Consider the following 18,807-nt stretch of genomic DNA (forward strand, 5'->3'; position numbering starts at 1 on the left):
TATGACCAAGAAAGAAAAAAAAAAAAAAAAAAAAAAAAAAAAGAAGACTTACATCTCTGACTGACACCTGCTGTTTAAGCAGAGGTACCCAACTGCAAGAGCCCAAACCCATCTTAAAACTTAGTTGCTGAACTTATCAAAGTTAGGACATATTTCCCCAACAGGAATTTTGGCAATCAGAAATTCTTAAAAATAATATCTACTTTTGATTCTATATATTTACTCTTCCTCTTCCCTTGATATATACCCCTATTCACCACTTGAGCATCACAGTAGTGCCTGAACTTGTCGTGTAATCTGACATATCTATATTGCACTGCTGTGTGTTTAGTCACTGAATTTGTATTGTTCAATTGAAATATATAAATCTTCTTATCAGTTACTGCACTAGCTTTATTTCTTTGAAAAAGTTTATTGGAAATTGTTGTTTTATCCTCACCTTAATTTCAAATTTGTTTTGAATTTTTCCTGTACAGTGAAAACAGTCTTTGCAGAAAACACCAAAATATCAGTAGAAGCCTCAAAGTTTCAAGGCAAAAGTCAAAGTATTTTGGATGAAAATTCACAACCATTCACCACACCAAGATGAAAAGATAGCAGATTGTCTTCTCTAAGACTGACTCACCACAGAGAAGTTCATTCCTAGTTTTGGTACAGTAATCACCATCTGAGGAAAGCACACTGAGTTCAAGTTGATTCCCTGAGCTGTGATTGTACTTCCACCACTAGGAAAATTTACCAAAAGAAGAAAAAAAAAAAGAAGGAAAAGAAAAAGAGAAGATAAGTAGGATAAATAACTGCTGTGATAATGTAATGTTAATTACAAATTATATTTTAGAGTAAATGATAACATAAAACCAGAATTAGGGATATATATTGGATAAATACAAATACACAGCTTTGAGCAGTGAGATAATTTTTATGGGAAACAGATTTTACATTTAGTATAACAACCAATCAAAAAAAGAAAAAAAATCTTTAAAACTGTGATAAGCCAGGGTATAAAACAAATGTGTAAATTTTAAAAGAGTTCGCTTTTTTTGTACTTTGCATTTGCTAACCAACTTATTTCATTTATTGCGTGCAGTGGTGCTGAAAAAGGTGTCTGTTTTACTGCTGACATTTTTTTGGCAAAGGCAGATGGCTTGGATTAGAGCTACTGAGACCATAAATATGTCACTTGAAAACACACACATACTACCATGCATATACATTCATAATGTTTATATAGCACTGGATTTAGACTATTTTAAAATCCATTTGCTCTCCTGAGTCGGCTGACTTGTCACATTAAATGATTTTCCTCAGCAATCAGTGTAATGTCCAGACACAGCATAGAGACACACTTAGCAGTGCAGTGGGTATCTCAGCAGGACATCACAGGTAGGCTCAGCAGCAGCTGGGAGTGAAATCACAAAGAGAAAATAGGCACCCTTCCCCCTTCTCCTTCACCTCTGAAAGGAAATGATTTGCCCTCTGCAACTGCACCATAATAGAAACAATTGGCATGGAAGATAGAGATAAAAATGCAATTTCTTTTGATAGATTGCTGAGCAGCATAGCCGTTCTTTGTTCATTTGTTGCTTATTTCTATAAGAAAATTTTACTCACCTAAGAAAAGATTTGGCTGGATGAATTTTTAAAACAACTGGGTCTTCTCTGTATGTGAAATGGCTGCTTGTGTCTCGAACAGCTTCATCGATTTCCATTCTCACACGATATTCCTGGGGAATTTGCTGTGCTGGAGTGTAGCACTCCACAGTGCTCGCCGATATGCTGGGAGGACTGAAAACAGATTGCTTGTCACCATTATAAAACATGTACTTTGCTTAAAACACTGTCCTTTACTGAGCCCCAACATTGCCTAAGGATCTGTTTGTAAAAAAAATGCCATTGATTTTCCTGCTGGATAATCAAATTGCAACAAGTAAGCATGACATAAGGTAGAAATTGCAACAGCATGGCTGAAGCTCAAGATTAATCTTAATTCAGTTGACTTGCACCTTGCCTGATGGAAGGTGTTGCCCCAGTACTGGTGACAACCTCATGAGCCCCTGAACCCTGCAAAGGCAGCTTCCAGCCTGGAAAACAAGAGCTCACTCCAGGTTTAAGGAGAATGACTTGATCTGCTATAACCAAAGGATAATGCCTCTTCCAAATCCACAGGACTTACTCTGTATTAAAAGCCTCAAGTAAGGGTGCTCTTGTGGGATGTACCAGATGCTGAGGGGCAGGCAGAGGGCAAGGAGAAAGAGGGAGAAAATTCAAGAAGAGCTGGCTGAATTCAGCAGAGTCTCTGGGATATCCACCTTTCCCTTGCTATCATGCTTGGCCATGGAAGTCATCTTCCTCCTACACTGAGCTCAGTGGGTGAGTGGACAGCAGGAGGATCCTGAAGTTTGAAGCACATGAAATGTGGCCAGAGGGAGCAGGGCACATCAGAGACAAGGGTGGCAGAGGTAAATGTAACTTTACCAGCTGGTTTCAGTGATTTGGGCCCAAGCACATCCGTGGCCCATCCAGGTGAGGTTATTCTCTCAGAATATAAGAAATGGTCTCAAAATTAGACAAAAAGGACACTTGCTACAACCTCTGAAGCTTTCCAGAAAGGTGGGGTTCACCATAAGAGACCGCGATTCATTCATCTGTATCTGGAAGCTTTTTAATGTCTCTTAAAGGAAAAAATAAACCTTGCCCTAGCTGCCCTCAGAACTGGGGAAAGGTGCCTGTTTAGCTAGAGAAACACCTGCCTTGAGAAATTGGTTAAGACCTGCATAGAAGTCTCCAGGCAACTTGGCTAGTGAGAAAGAGGGGTACTGGAGATGCTTACTGGGAAAGTCTCAGCTATTGTTCAATACCTTGAGGTCCACCTGACCAACATCTGCATCTGAGCTGGCTGCTGTCCCACCCCCATAGTAGATGTCTCAAATGAATCATTCCCAAAAGGTTTATATATTTCTCCATATATTTCTCCAGAAAGACACCAAGAAATGTAACCCTAACTATTAAGGAACAGAAATGATTAAGATCTTTTTAGTGATCAGACTTGAATATATAAATCCTTTCTCTTGATTTAGTCAGACTTGGCTGATTTGATCAAGAGCATACAATAAATCATTCAGCAGTAAAGAATAAATTTCGTTTCTCCTGACTCTGAATCTTGTGTTTACTAATAGGCTAGTTCTTCCCCATGGTCTCCACAAGTGTGAAATTTTACCACTATCCCTTTCCATAATCATTAGATGATGCTTAAATTTCAGAGGAAATGCTGGATGTCCTGTTTCTGGAACACAGTGGGCCATCTTCTGCCTTGTCCACAGAGGTGACAATTCTGGAATCACCCTGCTGTTCCTAAGCACAGAACCAAGCAGGATTTGTGCCAAGGTAGAATGGCTACCAAATTCAGAACTCGTCTGCCCATAGTGAAGAATCTGTGTTTGGTATTTAACATTTATATACAGCTGTGGTTGAAGGCATTTCCACACAGAACACATCAGAGATTCATGACTGAGCTCCTACTGGATCCAGTACAGAGCCACAAGAAGTTCTGGCTTAAACCTCCAAAACAATTTTCTAAATACCAGGAAAAGCATGATGCTGCCAAACTGATGCTGGCTCTGTTTTGTAGGCTGTTCTCTGATAGCAGTGCAGAAATAGTGCTCCTCTGCATGGGATAGACATTGTCACCTGGTCAGGTTTCCAGCCAGCCAGGCTGTAGGAAATGGTAACTTGTGCCCACTGGCTGCTCCCTGGCAGCTGCTGCATGAGCAGCAGCTCTTGCTAATACAAGAGAGAGGGCTGGGCGTGTGGGAATCAGGGTGACAAAAATGATGGGAAATAAGCAGTTTCTTGTCCATTAGAAGCTGATTTGACACTTCTCTATACAACCTTTTAATGAGGTTAATGAAGACATTACAGAATAAACAAGACTTCCAGAAACTGTAGTCCCTTGTAGAAATCTTTCAAGGATCCTAAACTCAGGATACTTACTGCTTATTATAAATTCCCCAATAAGTGACACAAGAAGAGGAAAGCAAATGTTTGAGTTTGGTTTTTTAACTCCAAGCTTTTTAATAAAGACATTTCAGTATTAAAGGCATTGTGTTTTAGTTAGTACATTACCTTTTCAAAGTGCATGGTTGCTCACCAACAAAAATCCTCATGGATTTCCCACTGTCTAGGTATTTTCCAGCTACAGTCAGCAATGTTCCTCCAGATTTGGGACCATAGGTGGGAGATATACTTGTTATTACAGGATTCTAAGGGGAGGTAAAAATAAAACCAGAGCATTATAAAATTATTTTCAAAATGTAAAGAGGAGGACTTAAAACATTTGTTAACATTTTCATGAAGTAACAATAAAGCCAACATGAAGAGAGAATTTACCATGCTGGATTGGACTCATGAGGAGCCCCTAACTGTTAATATTGAAGCTAATTTTGACTAAAAAAGTTTAATCTAGTACTTACCACATATGAAAATGTATTGAATAGTGTTTTGCCATGTCCAACAGAAACACTACTGGATATATTAAAACTTGGACTTTTTGCAGCAGGAACTGTGCATTCCAGCCTTTAAAAAACAAGGAAAAAATGGGATTACATTTTTTTTCTGATTGATTTTTTCATATTAAAATAGAACCACTTCAAACTGATAATAGTGGGGAATCCATACTAAACAGATCATTGATCTATGTGCATCATGGACATTTCAGAAATAATAGCTAAAAGAACTGTAGCCCTCTTCCTTAATAATAAATACAAATGCTGTGGACTTTATAATACTTGGCCACAGAAAATAATTTTAGTAGATCATATACATTGCAGAAAAAAGAAGCATGACAGAAAAAACAAATACCTCTATTCAATGGCTGATGGATTTTTAAAAATTTTCCTTTAGTATCAAATTTTGGCAGACAATAGCTTAGAAAAAAATGAATCATATACACAAGTTTCTTGAAAAAAAATTAAATATTACCAAAAATTAAACTTGAACTCCTGCAGCAGCATGTGTCAATGTATTATATTACATTCACATAGTCTCATATGTAATCTAGTCTCTTTAAATCATCTTGTTTCCATTGAGACTGTTCAGAACAGCAGCTAGGAGGGTGCTCAACACTTCTGTAACCCTTGCTGGAGTATCTGCACTACTATGTAGGTGAACAGCAAAGCTGTGCCACCATTTGTGCATTGCTTTGGTGGTAGAGAGAGGATATTCACTGAACTTGTATTTCTGCAAGATAACAATCACAGTAACCTCTGTCTTAAACTTAACCCATTATCCCTGTGTCTCAGATCCTTATTTCTGAGGAGGAGGAGGAGGAGAGGTGCAGCTGAGGGTCATAAGCCTCTGGATGACGCAATACCTGCATCTTCTCACACTCCTCTCCAGCAGCTTTACAGATCAGGAAGACAGAGGTGACACAACTTAGCCCAGCAGGATCCCGGCCAAAGGAACTGCCCCCTTTTCAAACCTTTGAATAGATTCATTCTTGCCAGCTTTAACAGATGTTGAATAGCATTTCACAGACAAATCAGAAAAATTGCTGCAGGAGCTATTGCCATAAACTGGATTTATTTAATCTCCATTTTGAACGTTGTTTTTCTTGGTGAGTTTATTAAACCATGGGATTTCTTCAAATTTGAAATTTTAGAATCAGAGATGATACTTACAGGCTGAATGTTTGTATTTGCAAAAAATTCCATACCACACAAAGAACATCTGTATAAATGGAAACTAATATTTTAGGTTTCTTACCTATTTTTGTTGCTAGATTTTGCTTCCAGAGGACAAATTTGTCCTCCAATATGGATTACTGTATTTTTTAATTCAAATCTATTATTTTTGCTGAATCCAAAGTCCCATCCACACAGGGTCAATTTTGTCCCACCTTCTAGGGGAGCGCTGTTTGGGAGAATCTGTTAAAAAAATACTGTGTTAGTTGAATCAGGCTTTCTTGAACTTCACTTGGAGCTAAAGAATGGGCAAAGGAATAATTTTAGAAAAGCATTTCTTTTGGTAGACTATGTCCTAGCATTCATCTTAATTGTTCTTCACCTTTCATTTGTCACATTATGAGCTTTCTATGACAGTAGCAATAAATAACAAAACCTATACTAGAAAGCTTTGAAAGATAGTGTTTAGGGGCACTGAACAAGCTGTGCATTGTAATAGTCTTTTAAATCCTGCAGTTCTTGTCTTTCACGTCTTATTTCTGGTGTGTTAAACATACAATATACTTATTTTGTTAGAAGCTGAATGCTGAACACAAAAGAGCCCCCAAATGACCGTTTTTTGCCAGCTTGATGAAAGTTGGGTTCAGAGAGAAGTAGCTTCAAAGACACCATAATCCAACATTGCGTTGACTGTGATAAAGTTAACGCGACTTCTGCTATTCTTTCCTTAAACATTTTACATTTGGTCACCTCTAATTCCAAGTTAAAAATAAACTGCCCCTCAGAAACACAGACAATCTACAAAGGAAATACTTTTTTTTTTTTGTGTGTGTGTGTGTGTGTGTATTGTAAATTGTCCTGTAAAATATAACAATTGTGGGAAAAACGTAGGAACACTATAGAAGTCTTACAAAACTCAGTAAAAGTACCGGTTAGTACTGTCAGTAAAAAAACCCCAAAATCTACAAAAACAAAAACAACAAAAAAGAAAATACATTAGTTCAGGAATTATGAGGACCTTCAATACTGCACAATTTTGCAAACATACCAGTACCACTAGACAAACAAAAAAGAATGAAAGGAATGAGAGACTGAATTTATGCTTGTGATTATAGTGCCTAAGTATCTTAATGCTTTAGTGATAATAATTTTGCCCCTAAAATGCAATACAGCTGTGTCCTTCAAAGGACCCGGCTTAATTTTCAAGCTGAAAGGAAAGTGTTTGAGTGATACATGGCTATTATTTCATCTGGAAATCCAGTAAGACAGCACATTTCTTTTCAACTCTCTTGTAGCTATACTTCAAGACTCTCACAAATGAACTATTGTAGATAGAAAGGCAGCTGAAGAATACTTCAAAAGAATTATACCATATACTATATATGGGGAAATTTACTGCCCTCATTAGAAACCAGACAAAGAGTCTGACTTAAAATGCACTGAATCCAGGAGGAACCTTTTCTGTTTTAAAGAGCTTTGAATCAGCTCTCAAGGAGCAAAGAGGGAACCTATGCAGGAACAGCACTTTTGTACAAATCCGTAAAAAAGGAGTGATATTCACACCCCTGACACACAACTGCAGCTACGAGAGAGACATTCTGTGCCCACGAAATCTGTGCTATTCGCAGGTTTAACTTCTCCTTGTTTCTTTGGAGTTTTCTTCTTCAAAATCTGGATTTGACTTCAGATTCTAGTTTTCTACTCTGCTCAGTATCTCAGCACATTATCTATTTTTGAAATAACAAAACCATAGCAGAAAATGAAATTGCTCTGTGGGAGTACAGGAGGTCCTGATGTTTTGTACAATACACTGACATGTGGCATTTGAAGAGTTTGAAATGTAATCCACCAGTTAGCAAAATATGGGCTTCACAAAGCCATACAGAATAAAAACTGAAGGTACTGAACATGTTTTTAGTGATCTTACATGGCAAAAGAGACTTGTGACAGTAACCTGTGTGCCTTTATTGAGAGGTAGCAAGTATTTAGTACATTTTGTTGACAAATTTAGCAGGCTAAGTAGATACCAAAAAATAAATAAACAAAATCTTAAAGTTTTGTTTTTAAGTTCTACCGAACTCCCCTGTTTTTATTCAAGATTTATTTTTGTTCCATTTGTTCTGTATGATGAAATGTCTGAAAATCAAATGTGGTTTTCCAGACATTTTCTTGGGAGTGTTGACAAGAATGGATAGTGAACCTCCTGGTCTCTGAACTGAGTGTGTAAGCCTCTTCTATGTACTTACATTGCACTGGTAGTAACAGAAAACAATCATATCAGTTATAAATGCTATGAAATGCAGGATTTAAAAAATATTCTGTTATCTCCACTGATAACATGGAGCAAGTCCTGTCATTCTGCTGGTCTCTGAACTTTTGGTTAAGGGAGAAAGTTAATTTTGTTTTTGGAAAACTTTAAAGCATTGTGTTTTCCTTTTATTTATGTTGACAGCTAATATCCACTTCTATACTTAATATATTTTTGGAAGAAAATACCTATTTATTAAAGTTTCATTAGCCCATTCATTTTAATTCAAAGACAAGAAAAACCGAAATTTCCAGCAAAGTCTCCAACCTAAACAGGCAGCAGAAGGCCTGATGTTCTTGATATGTCTGATACAAAAGCCAGCTAAAATGACTCACTTTAAAAACAACAACAAACCATGTCAGATTTTTAACCACAACAAAGAATCAGGAGGGAGACCAATTTATTTCTTCTTTTACGCCCTTCACCTTTCAGCGTGACCTGAACGCCACGCGCAGATTCCTGCAATTTGTTCCAGCACCAAGTGATCTCTGAGGAGATTCTCTCCTGGCTTCCCTCTATAAGTGCTTGTCCAGGCTGATGAAACTCCTCATTGTTGGCAGAGGCAGTGGATGGGAGCAGACTGGGAGCTGGGCTGTGGAGGGGATGTGTCCTAGTGCCTCCCCTACTATGCTGTCCATGTCTGGGCAGATTTGACTGCTCGTCTCCGACTCACAGCTCCAAAGGAAGGTGCTTAAACCAGGGAAAAGAGACAAAGGATCTGCAGCACTACATGGGAAAACACTGGCCTTCTCCTCTGCCATCCCTCCTGTGAGGAATTTTTTCTTTTCCTCATTGTACACCAGTCTGTGCAATAACCTGGGAAAACATCACTGAAGACTTAGTTAGCTAACATCCACTGGACCAGACCCTCAGGGAGCAATCTGCTCCCCTCAGGTTAAAGTGATCATATGACATATCTCAAGCAATCTGTCCCTCTGAAAGCTGCAAAATATTAGGGAGAGGTTTGGACTGAATTTCAGATACTATGCAAAGCAGGTCATCCTCCGTTTGTTAGGAACAAAACTAGCTTGTTTCTTACATTTTATGCATGTGAGTTTCAAGACAGATCAGAAGATGATGAATAATCTGTTTTATATTTTTTTCAGTAATCATGTTAAATGTCATGGTCCAGTAGAGCATGAAATTTGTCTTAACAGCTAGCAATTCAATGGATTTAAGTATCCAGCTGCATTTTTTTTCCTTACAAGCCTTCTGGAAACAACTTCTACCAACATCAGCACACAGTAATTCGAGATGCACTTTAACATCCATCAGTGTCACAGATCCATATTCATTCCAGGGGTAGACTGGGCTTATGCTGAGCAGGCTGGGCTGAGCCACATGGGGAAGGGAAGCACCTACTCAGCCCATGTCCAAGGTGTGCCCCCCTCCCAGCACTTCACAGGGCCTGCAGAGGTGGCTGTGGGGGACACACCTCTTGGTCTAAGTCCCTGTGCATGGGCTCCAGGTTCTTGGGTCTTAAAACTGCAGAGTGAACACATTCAAAATGAAATTAAAGAGGGCTACATGAGTTCAGCCCCTCTGAAAATCAGAAATTAAGCAGTTCAGAGCCTGGGAAATGTTTTTTGAGCTATAGAAATATACAGCCACTGCTGGAAAGTTTGTAAATTAAAAAATATTAAGGGTACTTGAGTTCTAGAAAAATGAGACAAACTGTGCAGGATAGGTGAGTACTTTGGTCCTGCAGAGGTACAGAAAAATATATAAGAGCTAATTCTCACTGCATACCTTTGAATTGGTGATTCAGTCTCATACAGACTAAGGCTGGAAAGGATTATTTCACTAATATAACCATTCTGAAAAAAAATTATTTTTGTATAAAGGAAAAGTAAACTGTTCACATACATTAGCAAGTTTTGTGCATCTTCTTTTCCATAAGTAAATGGCCACAGAAGGCAGGCAAACTACCCCTTCCCCTTCCATTTTCTATCCATTTTGGGTTTGATTCCTATAACACTTCATTTTTTTTCACTGATTTTTGCTTGTGTTAATCATAAATTTTGTGTCTCAAAGGTGAAGATGGAAAAACCCAACCCTGTAAACGTGCATTTCTATACTACTTTCTAGAGTAATAGCAGTTTTGTCTAAAACATTAAAACTTAAAAATATTGTTGTATGTGAAATCATATGCTTGGATGAAAGAAATACATTATTTATTAAAACCCACTTTTTTTCTCCCTTTCTAAGAGTTTGGCATATCAAACTTTCATGTCTATTTGTAAGTTGTATTCTAACAAAGGAAAATGTATTTTTAACTACATGATGTAGTTTAAATGCACTAACACAAGTGAATGTGTTAGTAAATGCTACCAGAAAGTTTTACGCTTGTCCTTCCCTTAGATTTCTAGTCCATCAACTGCCCTACAAACCTCTGCCTTCACAGTCATGTCACACTTCACATGAGAAGATTTGGAACCACACACAGTACAAACCCTGCATTAACCATGGCTGAATTAAATCTGGACTGAGTCAGTGCAGCTCTCTGCTCACCCATGCCTTCTTGTTCTCACATCACACCCTTGATGAGCTCTGGCTGGCTGGCAGCAGCCTCTGGTTCCCCTGTCCTGGGGTGCAGCTACAGCCTTGTTCCTCGTTGGTGCCAAGTGGACCCACAGGAAGAAGGAGCCAGCCAAGAGACATTGTGGAAAAAACTTCCCAGGAGCTTGGGTAGGGGAAACAAGGGATTTTTCTCACAAAGAAACACCAGGCTTTCTTTCCTCCAACACTGGAGCCAGCACAGGGATGGATGAACAGTGGTAGCCAGAGACCTCCTGTGCTGGATCAGGCTGTGGTGGCTCTGGGCAGGAAGTGCTTTCCTCCACTTTTGTCCCTGAGAGAGGCCTAAGAGGAGGGATGCTCCTTTCTGTGACTGGCTTTCATGTCAGACCCCTGCCAGGCTGGCTCAGACCCATCTTGTTTCCCCATCGGAAGTGCTTTGTAGGGCCAAGGGTCTCCCAAGGCTGGTAAGGATGATCAGACAAACCTGTCCATCCGTGAGCATCTCAGCCCACAGTAGTCAGGGAGACCATGTGCATCCAGTCAGAGGATTCATGGACATCAAGGCTGAGGGGAAGTTGGGGAAAGCTGACAATTTATCATGATTATATGACTAGAAAATATTTACAGAGTGCAGACCATTCTTCCCTCAAGAGATAAGTGTGAGAAATCCACCACCTTACCTCATAAACCCTAGGCAAGCAGGTGTCCTGGGTCCAGGCATTGCTGGGGCACTCAGAAGACCTGAGGCACTGCTGGCTGCACCAGCCACACTGCATGAAGGCTGGTGCCAGCAGGCACTGGCTGCAGGACCTGAAGTGATGGCAGCCTGGCCCCTTCAGAGGGATCTTTGTTATCTGTCGATGGAGAGACATGATGCATACATCCTTTTAATACATGCACTAAGTGGCAAGGAGAATCTCTATTTATGCATAGCATGCTGGTGCTGCTCAGATTTCAGATGTGCAAGCCACAGTTCGACTTCTCTTTAGCTCAGTAATTATAGGATCTTATAAGTAATTTAACTGACATGATTTTAAATTCGCTTGGGAGAAACCCTAAAGGCATCTTAATGTTATATACAGTTACTACCAGCATCTGGTGTTTACAGCAAGATAGCATTTTTTCCTGATGGAGAAAGAGAACAGCAGCGCACTCCTCCCAGTTCTGTATCTCAGTGTGCCTTAGTTTATGCAGTGTATCTCAGTATGCCTTACTTCATACATTTGTAAAAATAGGCATGATGGCTATTTCAGCTTTGGTGGGGCTGTATTAGTATCTGTGGCACGCTTCCAGCATGTGACTGCCCATGTACTTGTTTGTTAACACCTACCATCAAAAAACCCATACTTTATCTAAAATACAAGTTAAAATTTATATTACTTAAAATATCAGAATAGTTATGAAATAGTTGCTCTGAACATGTAAGAATTATTTTTTGTCAAAATATTAAAATCAATATATAATTACATTACTATACATTACTATATAAGAGCATAATATTTCTTTATACTTCAGGACCTTCCTTAAATTTATTTTTTACATTTTCTGAAGATCACTCTTATAAATAACTCATACATTTCTAGTAAATGATTAATAACAATCTTTATGGCTGATGTATTTCTGTAAGTCCTTATAGAAATCAAGGGGTCAAATTATTGCTTACGATTATGGTTTAGGATTATCCGTAATATTATCTTCTGATGTTTTAAACCTGTTCTTCAATGCATATCTACTTATGACAATAGCATATTTATGATAGCTCTTCATTTTTTATTAACTCTTTGTAGACTACATGCTAAAGCAATTTTCAAGCCTTAGTGACTTACAGTTTTAAAGACACGCATGTAACTCTAGCACACACAACCGTCCTTAAAAAGTTACAATGCTATGACACAAACCAAGAAAAGCCAGGAAACTGAGCACCATTCTTTTCTTTAGCCATTATGTGTTTTGTCTTTGCAAGCACTTGAATTAGGGGCAGGTTTTCAGCCTTAAAATTTGCATTTCCTGGCTTTTGTTGGTTTATATCACCAGCTCTTACATTATTTAAGCATTTCTCAATATTAGGCTGCCAGTTTGTTTAGCAGGGGAAAAAATATATCTTGGAGGAAACTTGCACCCCCAGTGTTCTGAGGGATTGGCAGGGCCATGAGGATGCAGTGCAGAAAGCAGCAGTGTGAACAGAGGTTTACACAGTGCACAGGAGGATTAGATTATGAACCACTCACCTTCTTCCCAGTCACTACCAGGGTATAGCCATCATCTGCTAATGAATTCTTGACAACAACCTGGGGAGAGATGGGGTGGGAGTCTAGCTGAAAGCTGACATGTGGAGTTGTGGATTCTGAACGGGAAACCACTATCTAAGAAAGAAAGAAATTTTGAAAATCAGCAGGCAATATGTAACTCAAATGCATGCTGCTCAGCTGTCTCATGTTCTCTGCTTGCATTAATTACTTTGCATTACATTGCATAATATTTTGCATAATGTTCCATCATAATCTGATTAAAGTGCTATAAAATCTACTTTATTTAATACAGCAAAATCATGGCTGTTGGAGGATCCTCAAAATACACCATATTTATTAAAATATGCAGGAGTCACTGCATGTTTCCTAGTCCTTCAATTTCAGGTATTTATACGTCACCATAGAAAATGAAGATAGGTCATTTAGTCAGCCCCATACATTTAAGAATGAAGAATTTTATCTACAATGTCTGTTTAAAAGAATCTTAAAACTCCAGGTCTTCAGAAGTCAAAAACATTTCCTTCTATTTTCACTTTGGTCCTTCAGTTTGCAAAGCAAACTTTACCCTGTGTCAAGAGCCTCTGGTCGTGCTGCACGTGGGGCAATTGGATTGCAAAGCTATGTCAGGCACTGCAGGTCGCTGCTGTGGGCACTGCTCAGAGCCACGAGTGCCCAGAGCTCACCAGCCAGGGCTGCCCAGAGGGATATTGCTCTGACAAGCTCCTTGCAAGGTTTCCTGGGCATCTTGAGTTCTGGATCCTGTTGGTTTCTGTGTGAGCCGGGTGTCCAGGACTGAGCATTCAAAGCACTTCTTAAATTACAAGGAACAGTGGAGGCTCCTTTAGGAGATGCTCCAAAACAGGAGCCTAATTTAGTCATCCTGAAGCCCCTTTGCTAAAACCTTCCCTCTCTCCCTCTCTCTCTCTCTCTCTCTCTCTCTCTAGATTTTAGGAGATCTTAGGGAAATTAGTCACACCAGTATGGAATTCCCTCACTACTCATCTCTCTGCATCTTGAGTTACCTAAATTCTTCTGAGAATCTGGGCCCATTCCTGCAAACACACGCCTAACTTTACTACTGTAACTTTGTTGACTTTAACGGGATGAGTCATGGCTGTTAAGCAGAGGCATAAAGCATCTGCAGACCGGGGTGGATATTTGATAGCAGGATTTTATAGGGTTGGGCCTGCAATGCAGAAGGATGTGCACCCAAATGTGATAGCATCAGGCAACAAAGGCAGAGGATTGTTTACATGAGGGAAGATCATGTTCATGTTTCAAAAGCTGTATCACGTGTAGTTTACTTAAGGAATTTAGATAATCAACATTTGCTGAGAAGTTAGGATTCAATGGGGTTCATTATTTAAAAAGATTGAAGCCATTCTGGAAATAACTTGTCTGTCAAACGTTTCATTTTTTACTATAATGAAGCTTTTCTTCTGACTCCGAAGGCAGAATCAGAACAGCCAGGACATTGACTTACACAATTTCACTGGCTTTTCGCACTGCCAAGGGCTTTCAACAACATGGCTGACTCCAAAACTAGACTTAGAGATGCTGTAATTATAGCTGCTGTTTTGATGTAATTCAAGACTTAAATAAAATATATGAGCAGTTAATTCATGCCGATAACTGCTTCACATCCCAGAGGTATTTATAGTTTGGGGTTGCAAGAGGCTTTATTTCTTTAAAAATGAAACTGATTTTGTTACGGGCTTTGCTATGGATTTATTTCACAGCACAGAAAGTACAGATTTTAGAAATCAATAAAGTATGATCGTTTTTGGTGACACAGAAGTATGGTCTCTGACTCAGTGTAATAGGGCATGAGCTCTGTTTTTCTATTCAGAACAATGAAAAATAGAATGGACTGGAAAGCTGCATGAAAAACCTTGATTAATGTTGGCATTATGGGGAGAGGTAGCACCACAGCTGCAAATACCTTTTTAGTTGATCATTAGCCATGTCTCATCTCGAATACCCACTGCTATAAAATGCTAAGAATTCTTTTCCATCATTAATCCAGGCTTCCTCTTATTGCCAAGCATTCTTTCTGATTGAGCCACAGCGTTAACTCTTTAAACACATCTGCATTCCAGCCTCAAAGCAATTCATGAAAATTTGGATTCCATCTCTACAATCTTGGAAAAATTACTTGGTACTTTAAACACTGACTGACCCTTATTTGAGGTTGATAGTCAAATCACCTGCTCAAAGCCCAAGTGACTAGACTTTGACCTCATGACATACAGGGAGCTCGGATTACACTTCCTAGCTCATGGAATGAAAGTTTGGATTTTGCTTAGAACTAATCTACCAGCCTACAGTGCTGCTATAACAGATACTAGATGCAAAAATGTTCTTTTTGGTCCACAGAACTGTGTGATTTTTGCACACATCAGCCCAGTCCTTGAAATTCTATCTTACCCTTATCCGACATAATCCTGAAAAAAAAAAAGCAATTTGAAGACATCTACAGCAGGAGGAAGAGGCTACTTAAGACTCCAGTGTCGTTGCTTATCTGACATAATCCTTAAAAAAAAAAAGCAATTTGAAGACATCTTCTACAGCAGGAGGAAGAGGCTACTTAAGACTCCAGTGTCGTTCTCATAAAGCTCTGATTTTTATAGCTTGGAACTGAGCTGGTATGTGTGCAGCATAAATTTCATCTGTCATGGACACACCAACATACAGGGACCACTACCATGAAAATGGTTCAGTACTACAGGAGATTTTCCCTCTGCAAAGCCTATAAAATCCTGGGGGTTTTGGGGCTGTCTTTTTTGTGAGGGGGGAGAGTGGGTATTGGATTTTTTTGGTTTTATTTTCATTTTAGTGATTAATTTGTGAACCATGCATTTCTCCAGAGCATAAGAGAAATGAAAACTTATTTCCATGCCCCTACTCAAGCAATTAGGAGTGAGGGAAGGTCTAGCACAGATAATTAACCAAAGGAGAACAAACAGACATTTGTAGTCAATGGTCAGTGACTGCAATAGTAAGAAGTCACCAGAAGTGTTCTACAGGCTGTGTGTGCTGGGGTCCATATTGTTCAATACACCCATAAATGAGTTACAAAAGTGGTTGAGCAGTCCAGCAATAAAGTTTTGTGATGATCTGGAGGTATTCAAGGTGGTTAGGATGAGGACAGACTATAAAGGATAGCAGAAGGACTTTACAAGACAGCATGTCACAGCAATAAAATGGCAGGTGAACTACAACAAAGAAAACTAACTTAAAGCAGTATATGTTAGATAGCTATCTAACTGCTTAGAAGCAGCTGAAACCAACCTAATAAAAACTTACAAATTATTAGAAAAGGATTAGAGAACAAACCACAAAACACCCTGATATCATATAAATTCATGGCTTGCCCGAAACTTAAAATGTCTCTGCAATTCTACTTGCTTCCTGGCAAAAAAGAGCATGTTAGAAAGGGGAAAAGCTCAGAGAAGGGTAACAGAGATGATCAAAAGGCTGTAATGAACAATGACTGAGTATGGTACATGTGGAATCTCTATGATAAAGGAATAGAGAATCATAAGGGGATAGAGACCCACCATATACTCTCTTCCACAACTGCCCAAAGGGGGGTTGTAGCCAGCTTGGGGTTGGTCTCTTCTCCCAAGAAGTAACAAGTGATAGGAACAAGTGATAGGAAAAGAAGACATGGCCTCAAGTTGCACCAGGGGAGGTTTAGATTATATTTTAGGGAACATTTCTTCAGTAAAAGGGCTGTCAAGCAGTGGAACAGGCTGTCCAGAGAAGGGGTTGAGTCTCTGGTGACTCAAAAAGACATGTAGAAGTGACACTTAAGGGCATTATTTAGTTGTGGACTTGGCAGGGTTAGGTTAATAGTTGGACTTAAGGATACTAGAGGTCTTTTCAGTCCTAAATGATTCTATTATTCCATTATTTAATTGTAATAAAATTTCTAAATATCACCAAAAACCAAAAAAAGTTCTTGGGTTCAAGGCAAACAAAAGAATATGGCATCCTAGCAATATGTGATGACCTATGGTACTCCCTGCCAAGGGATAAGAATGCAAGAGAAATGCATATTCAAAGGTAAACTCCACAGGTACATGGAAAGAGCTAGACAATAATCAATAGCTCAGGAAATTCCCAGAAAAGAAAATAGTTGGAGACTTGAAGCAGAAGGTAGCTACGTGTGTCTGGGTCACTAGGCACCCACTTGTCAATACCACTGGAGACAGAGCACTGAGCTGGACCCTTCATTCAGATCCGTGTGGCTCTTCTGATCCCGTTTGAGAATCATGTTCAATATCAGTAACTGTGACAAACACAATATTTCTGTCTCTCTATTTAGAGAAAAACAAACAATTTTCTTCCAGCATAGCTCAGACTACTTCCATGAAACAGTTCCATGAAGATAACAGCCAACATTTAATTAATCAATAAACATATGAATGTATTCTTTATACTGGAAGTCAGTGATCACTTAGGCCCATGAACACTAACGTTATTAATTTAAATATTATTTCATTGCCATCCTCTAGTATTAATGTTAAATATGAAGACTTGAGTCTAGGTTTGTCTGTGTGTAATATGGCAAATTAAGACTAATAACTTGAGTTGAAAAAACCAGCATGCAACAGCTTATTTTTAAAATCATTCTGATGCTCAGTTCTGCTAGTCAGCAGGATTGAATTACAAATGTTGCTGTCTACATGTTGAAATATCTTCTGCAAAAATGAGAGGCCTTCTAAAAGGAATCCAATCTAAGTATCATATTGTTATTTTTTCCCTAGATGTCTGGCAGGTGTATGCCATTATCCAGCAGAGATAGGCTCAGGGTTAACTACATTGTGCAATGCCTCAAATGCCCTGGGATATGCAGCCTAGCCTTGCAAAGGGCACATATGTAGCTTTCTAAATGCTGTATATCATTCTAATCCATGAAGAATAAAATGGATCTCTTCTGAAGAGTGTAAGCTTTTCTACTCAAACTGAATATTAAACATATGTGCTCTCAAACCAGTTATTCAGCACCAGGTGTTAATTTTAATTTGGCTACATAGATTTTGCATTATGCAGTGTTTGATACCTTTTTTTCCCTAGGAGAATCAAGATACATTCTTTACTACAGAAAGAACTGCTATCATAAATGCCAAAAGTTGAGCTACTGATATGAAAATGCTACTTATCAAGAGTTTGCCACAGTTTTCTGTTGGCTTAAAAATGAAAGATGGAAGGATTGCAGCTACTCACATTCCTATAAATGCTTGTGCGCACAGTTTGCATTGAGCCTTAAATAGGTCAGACTGCCAGTATTGAAAAGCCAGATGAATTGCTGGGCCCCTGAGATAGGACAGCAGTGGGCACTGAGGACAGCCTTTGCAATGACTCCATGGGCATCCCATCACTCTTTCCTCCTCCAGGCTCTGTAAGGTTTCAAGTCCATGCTCATATATTTCTTGTCCTTCTTGCACTGGGTTCAAGTGCAATATGGTTTGCCACTTGCACGGGTGGGTTTTAGCACAATGACATTTGTCCGGAGGGACAGGAACTGGATCAAGAGGAGTTTGATAAATTCAAAGGTGGATATGGCTTCTAGTACATTGCAGTATAAACTGGATTTGACTGAGCACAGTGAGAAATGCAAAGCTCTGAATTTCTTTGCTCTGTGTCAACTCATTTTGCTGACAGGCACCATGGCTTTGAGTCTTGATTCCTGGAGTGGTGAGGTCTTGCTGCTTTGCTGTTTGCAAGAAGAGAGCAATGTTGAAGACTTGGCTCTCTTGCTGAATTCTGGGACAAATTTTCCCAATCCTTGAATGCAGTTACAAATAAAAAGCAGATGTGATGAGTTTTTTTCACTGATTTCTGTAGCACACATTATGTTCCCTGGCATGTAGTCTATGAAAGCAGCTACAACACATGCTAAGTTCTCTCTTTTTGGGGAAATGAGATGTGTGTTAAAGTTTGGTTGTGGTGTTTGTTTTTAATCATAAGTATTCCTGGGAAATGAGTGTGATTATCAAGTGTTCTGTCTACTTGGATGTGAAAGACAACAGATTTGTGCTCAGTG

The 18,807-nt window shown here is 39.0% G+C and overlaps 1 protein-coding gene across 2 annotated transcripts in view; it reads right to left on the bottom strand.

Annotated features, from left to right (window-relative positions):
- The window catches only part of MET (MET proto-oncogene, receptor tyrosine kinase), an 86,621-nt gene that overhangs the window by 29,139 nt on the left and 38,675 nt on the right, over positions 1 to 18,807 (bottom strand). For both annotated transcript variants that reach the window (XM_039726914.1, XM_039726913.1), the window contains exons 4-10: positions 12,735 to 12,869; positions 11,187 to 11,360; positions 5,761 to 5,921; positions 4,470 to 4,572; positions 4,123 to 4,259; positions 1,612 to 1,785; positions 626 to 725 (exon numbers count right to left, since the gene is read on the bottom strand). In XM_039726914.1, the coding sequence (XP_039582848.1) occupies positions 626 to 725; positions 1,612 to 1,785; positions 4,123 to 4,259; positions 4,470 to 4,572; positions 5,761 to 5,921; positions 11,187 to 11,360; positions 12,735 to 12,869 (984 nt within the window). The remainder of the gene's footprint in view (positions 1 to 625; positions 726 to 1,611; positions 1,786 to 4,122; positions 4,260 to 4,469; positions 4,573 to 5,760; positions 5,922 to 11,186; positions 11,361 to 12,734; positions 12,870 to 18,807) is intronic.

The sequence above is a fragment of the Passer montanus genome, unplaced genomic scaffold, assembly GCF_014805655.1.
Source record: "Passer montanus isolate IOZ18808 unplaced genomic scaffold, ASM1480565v1 scaffold6, whole genome shotgun sequence".
In the NCBI taxonomy this organism is placed as follows: domain Eukaryota; kingdom Metazoa; phylum Chordata; class Aves; order Passeriformes; family Passeridae; genus Passer; species Passer montanus.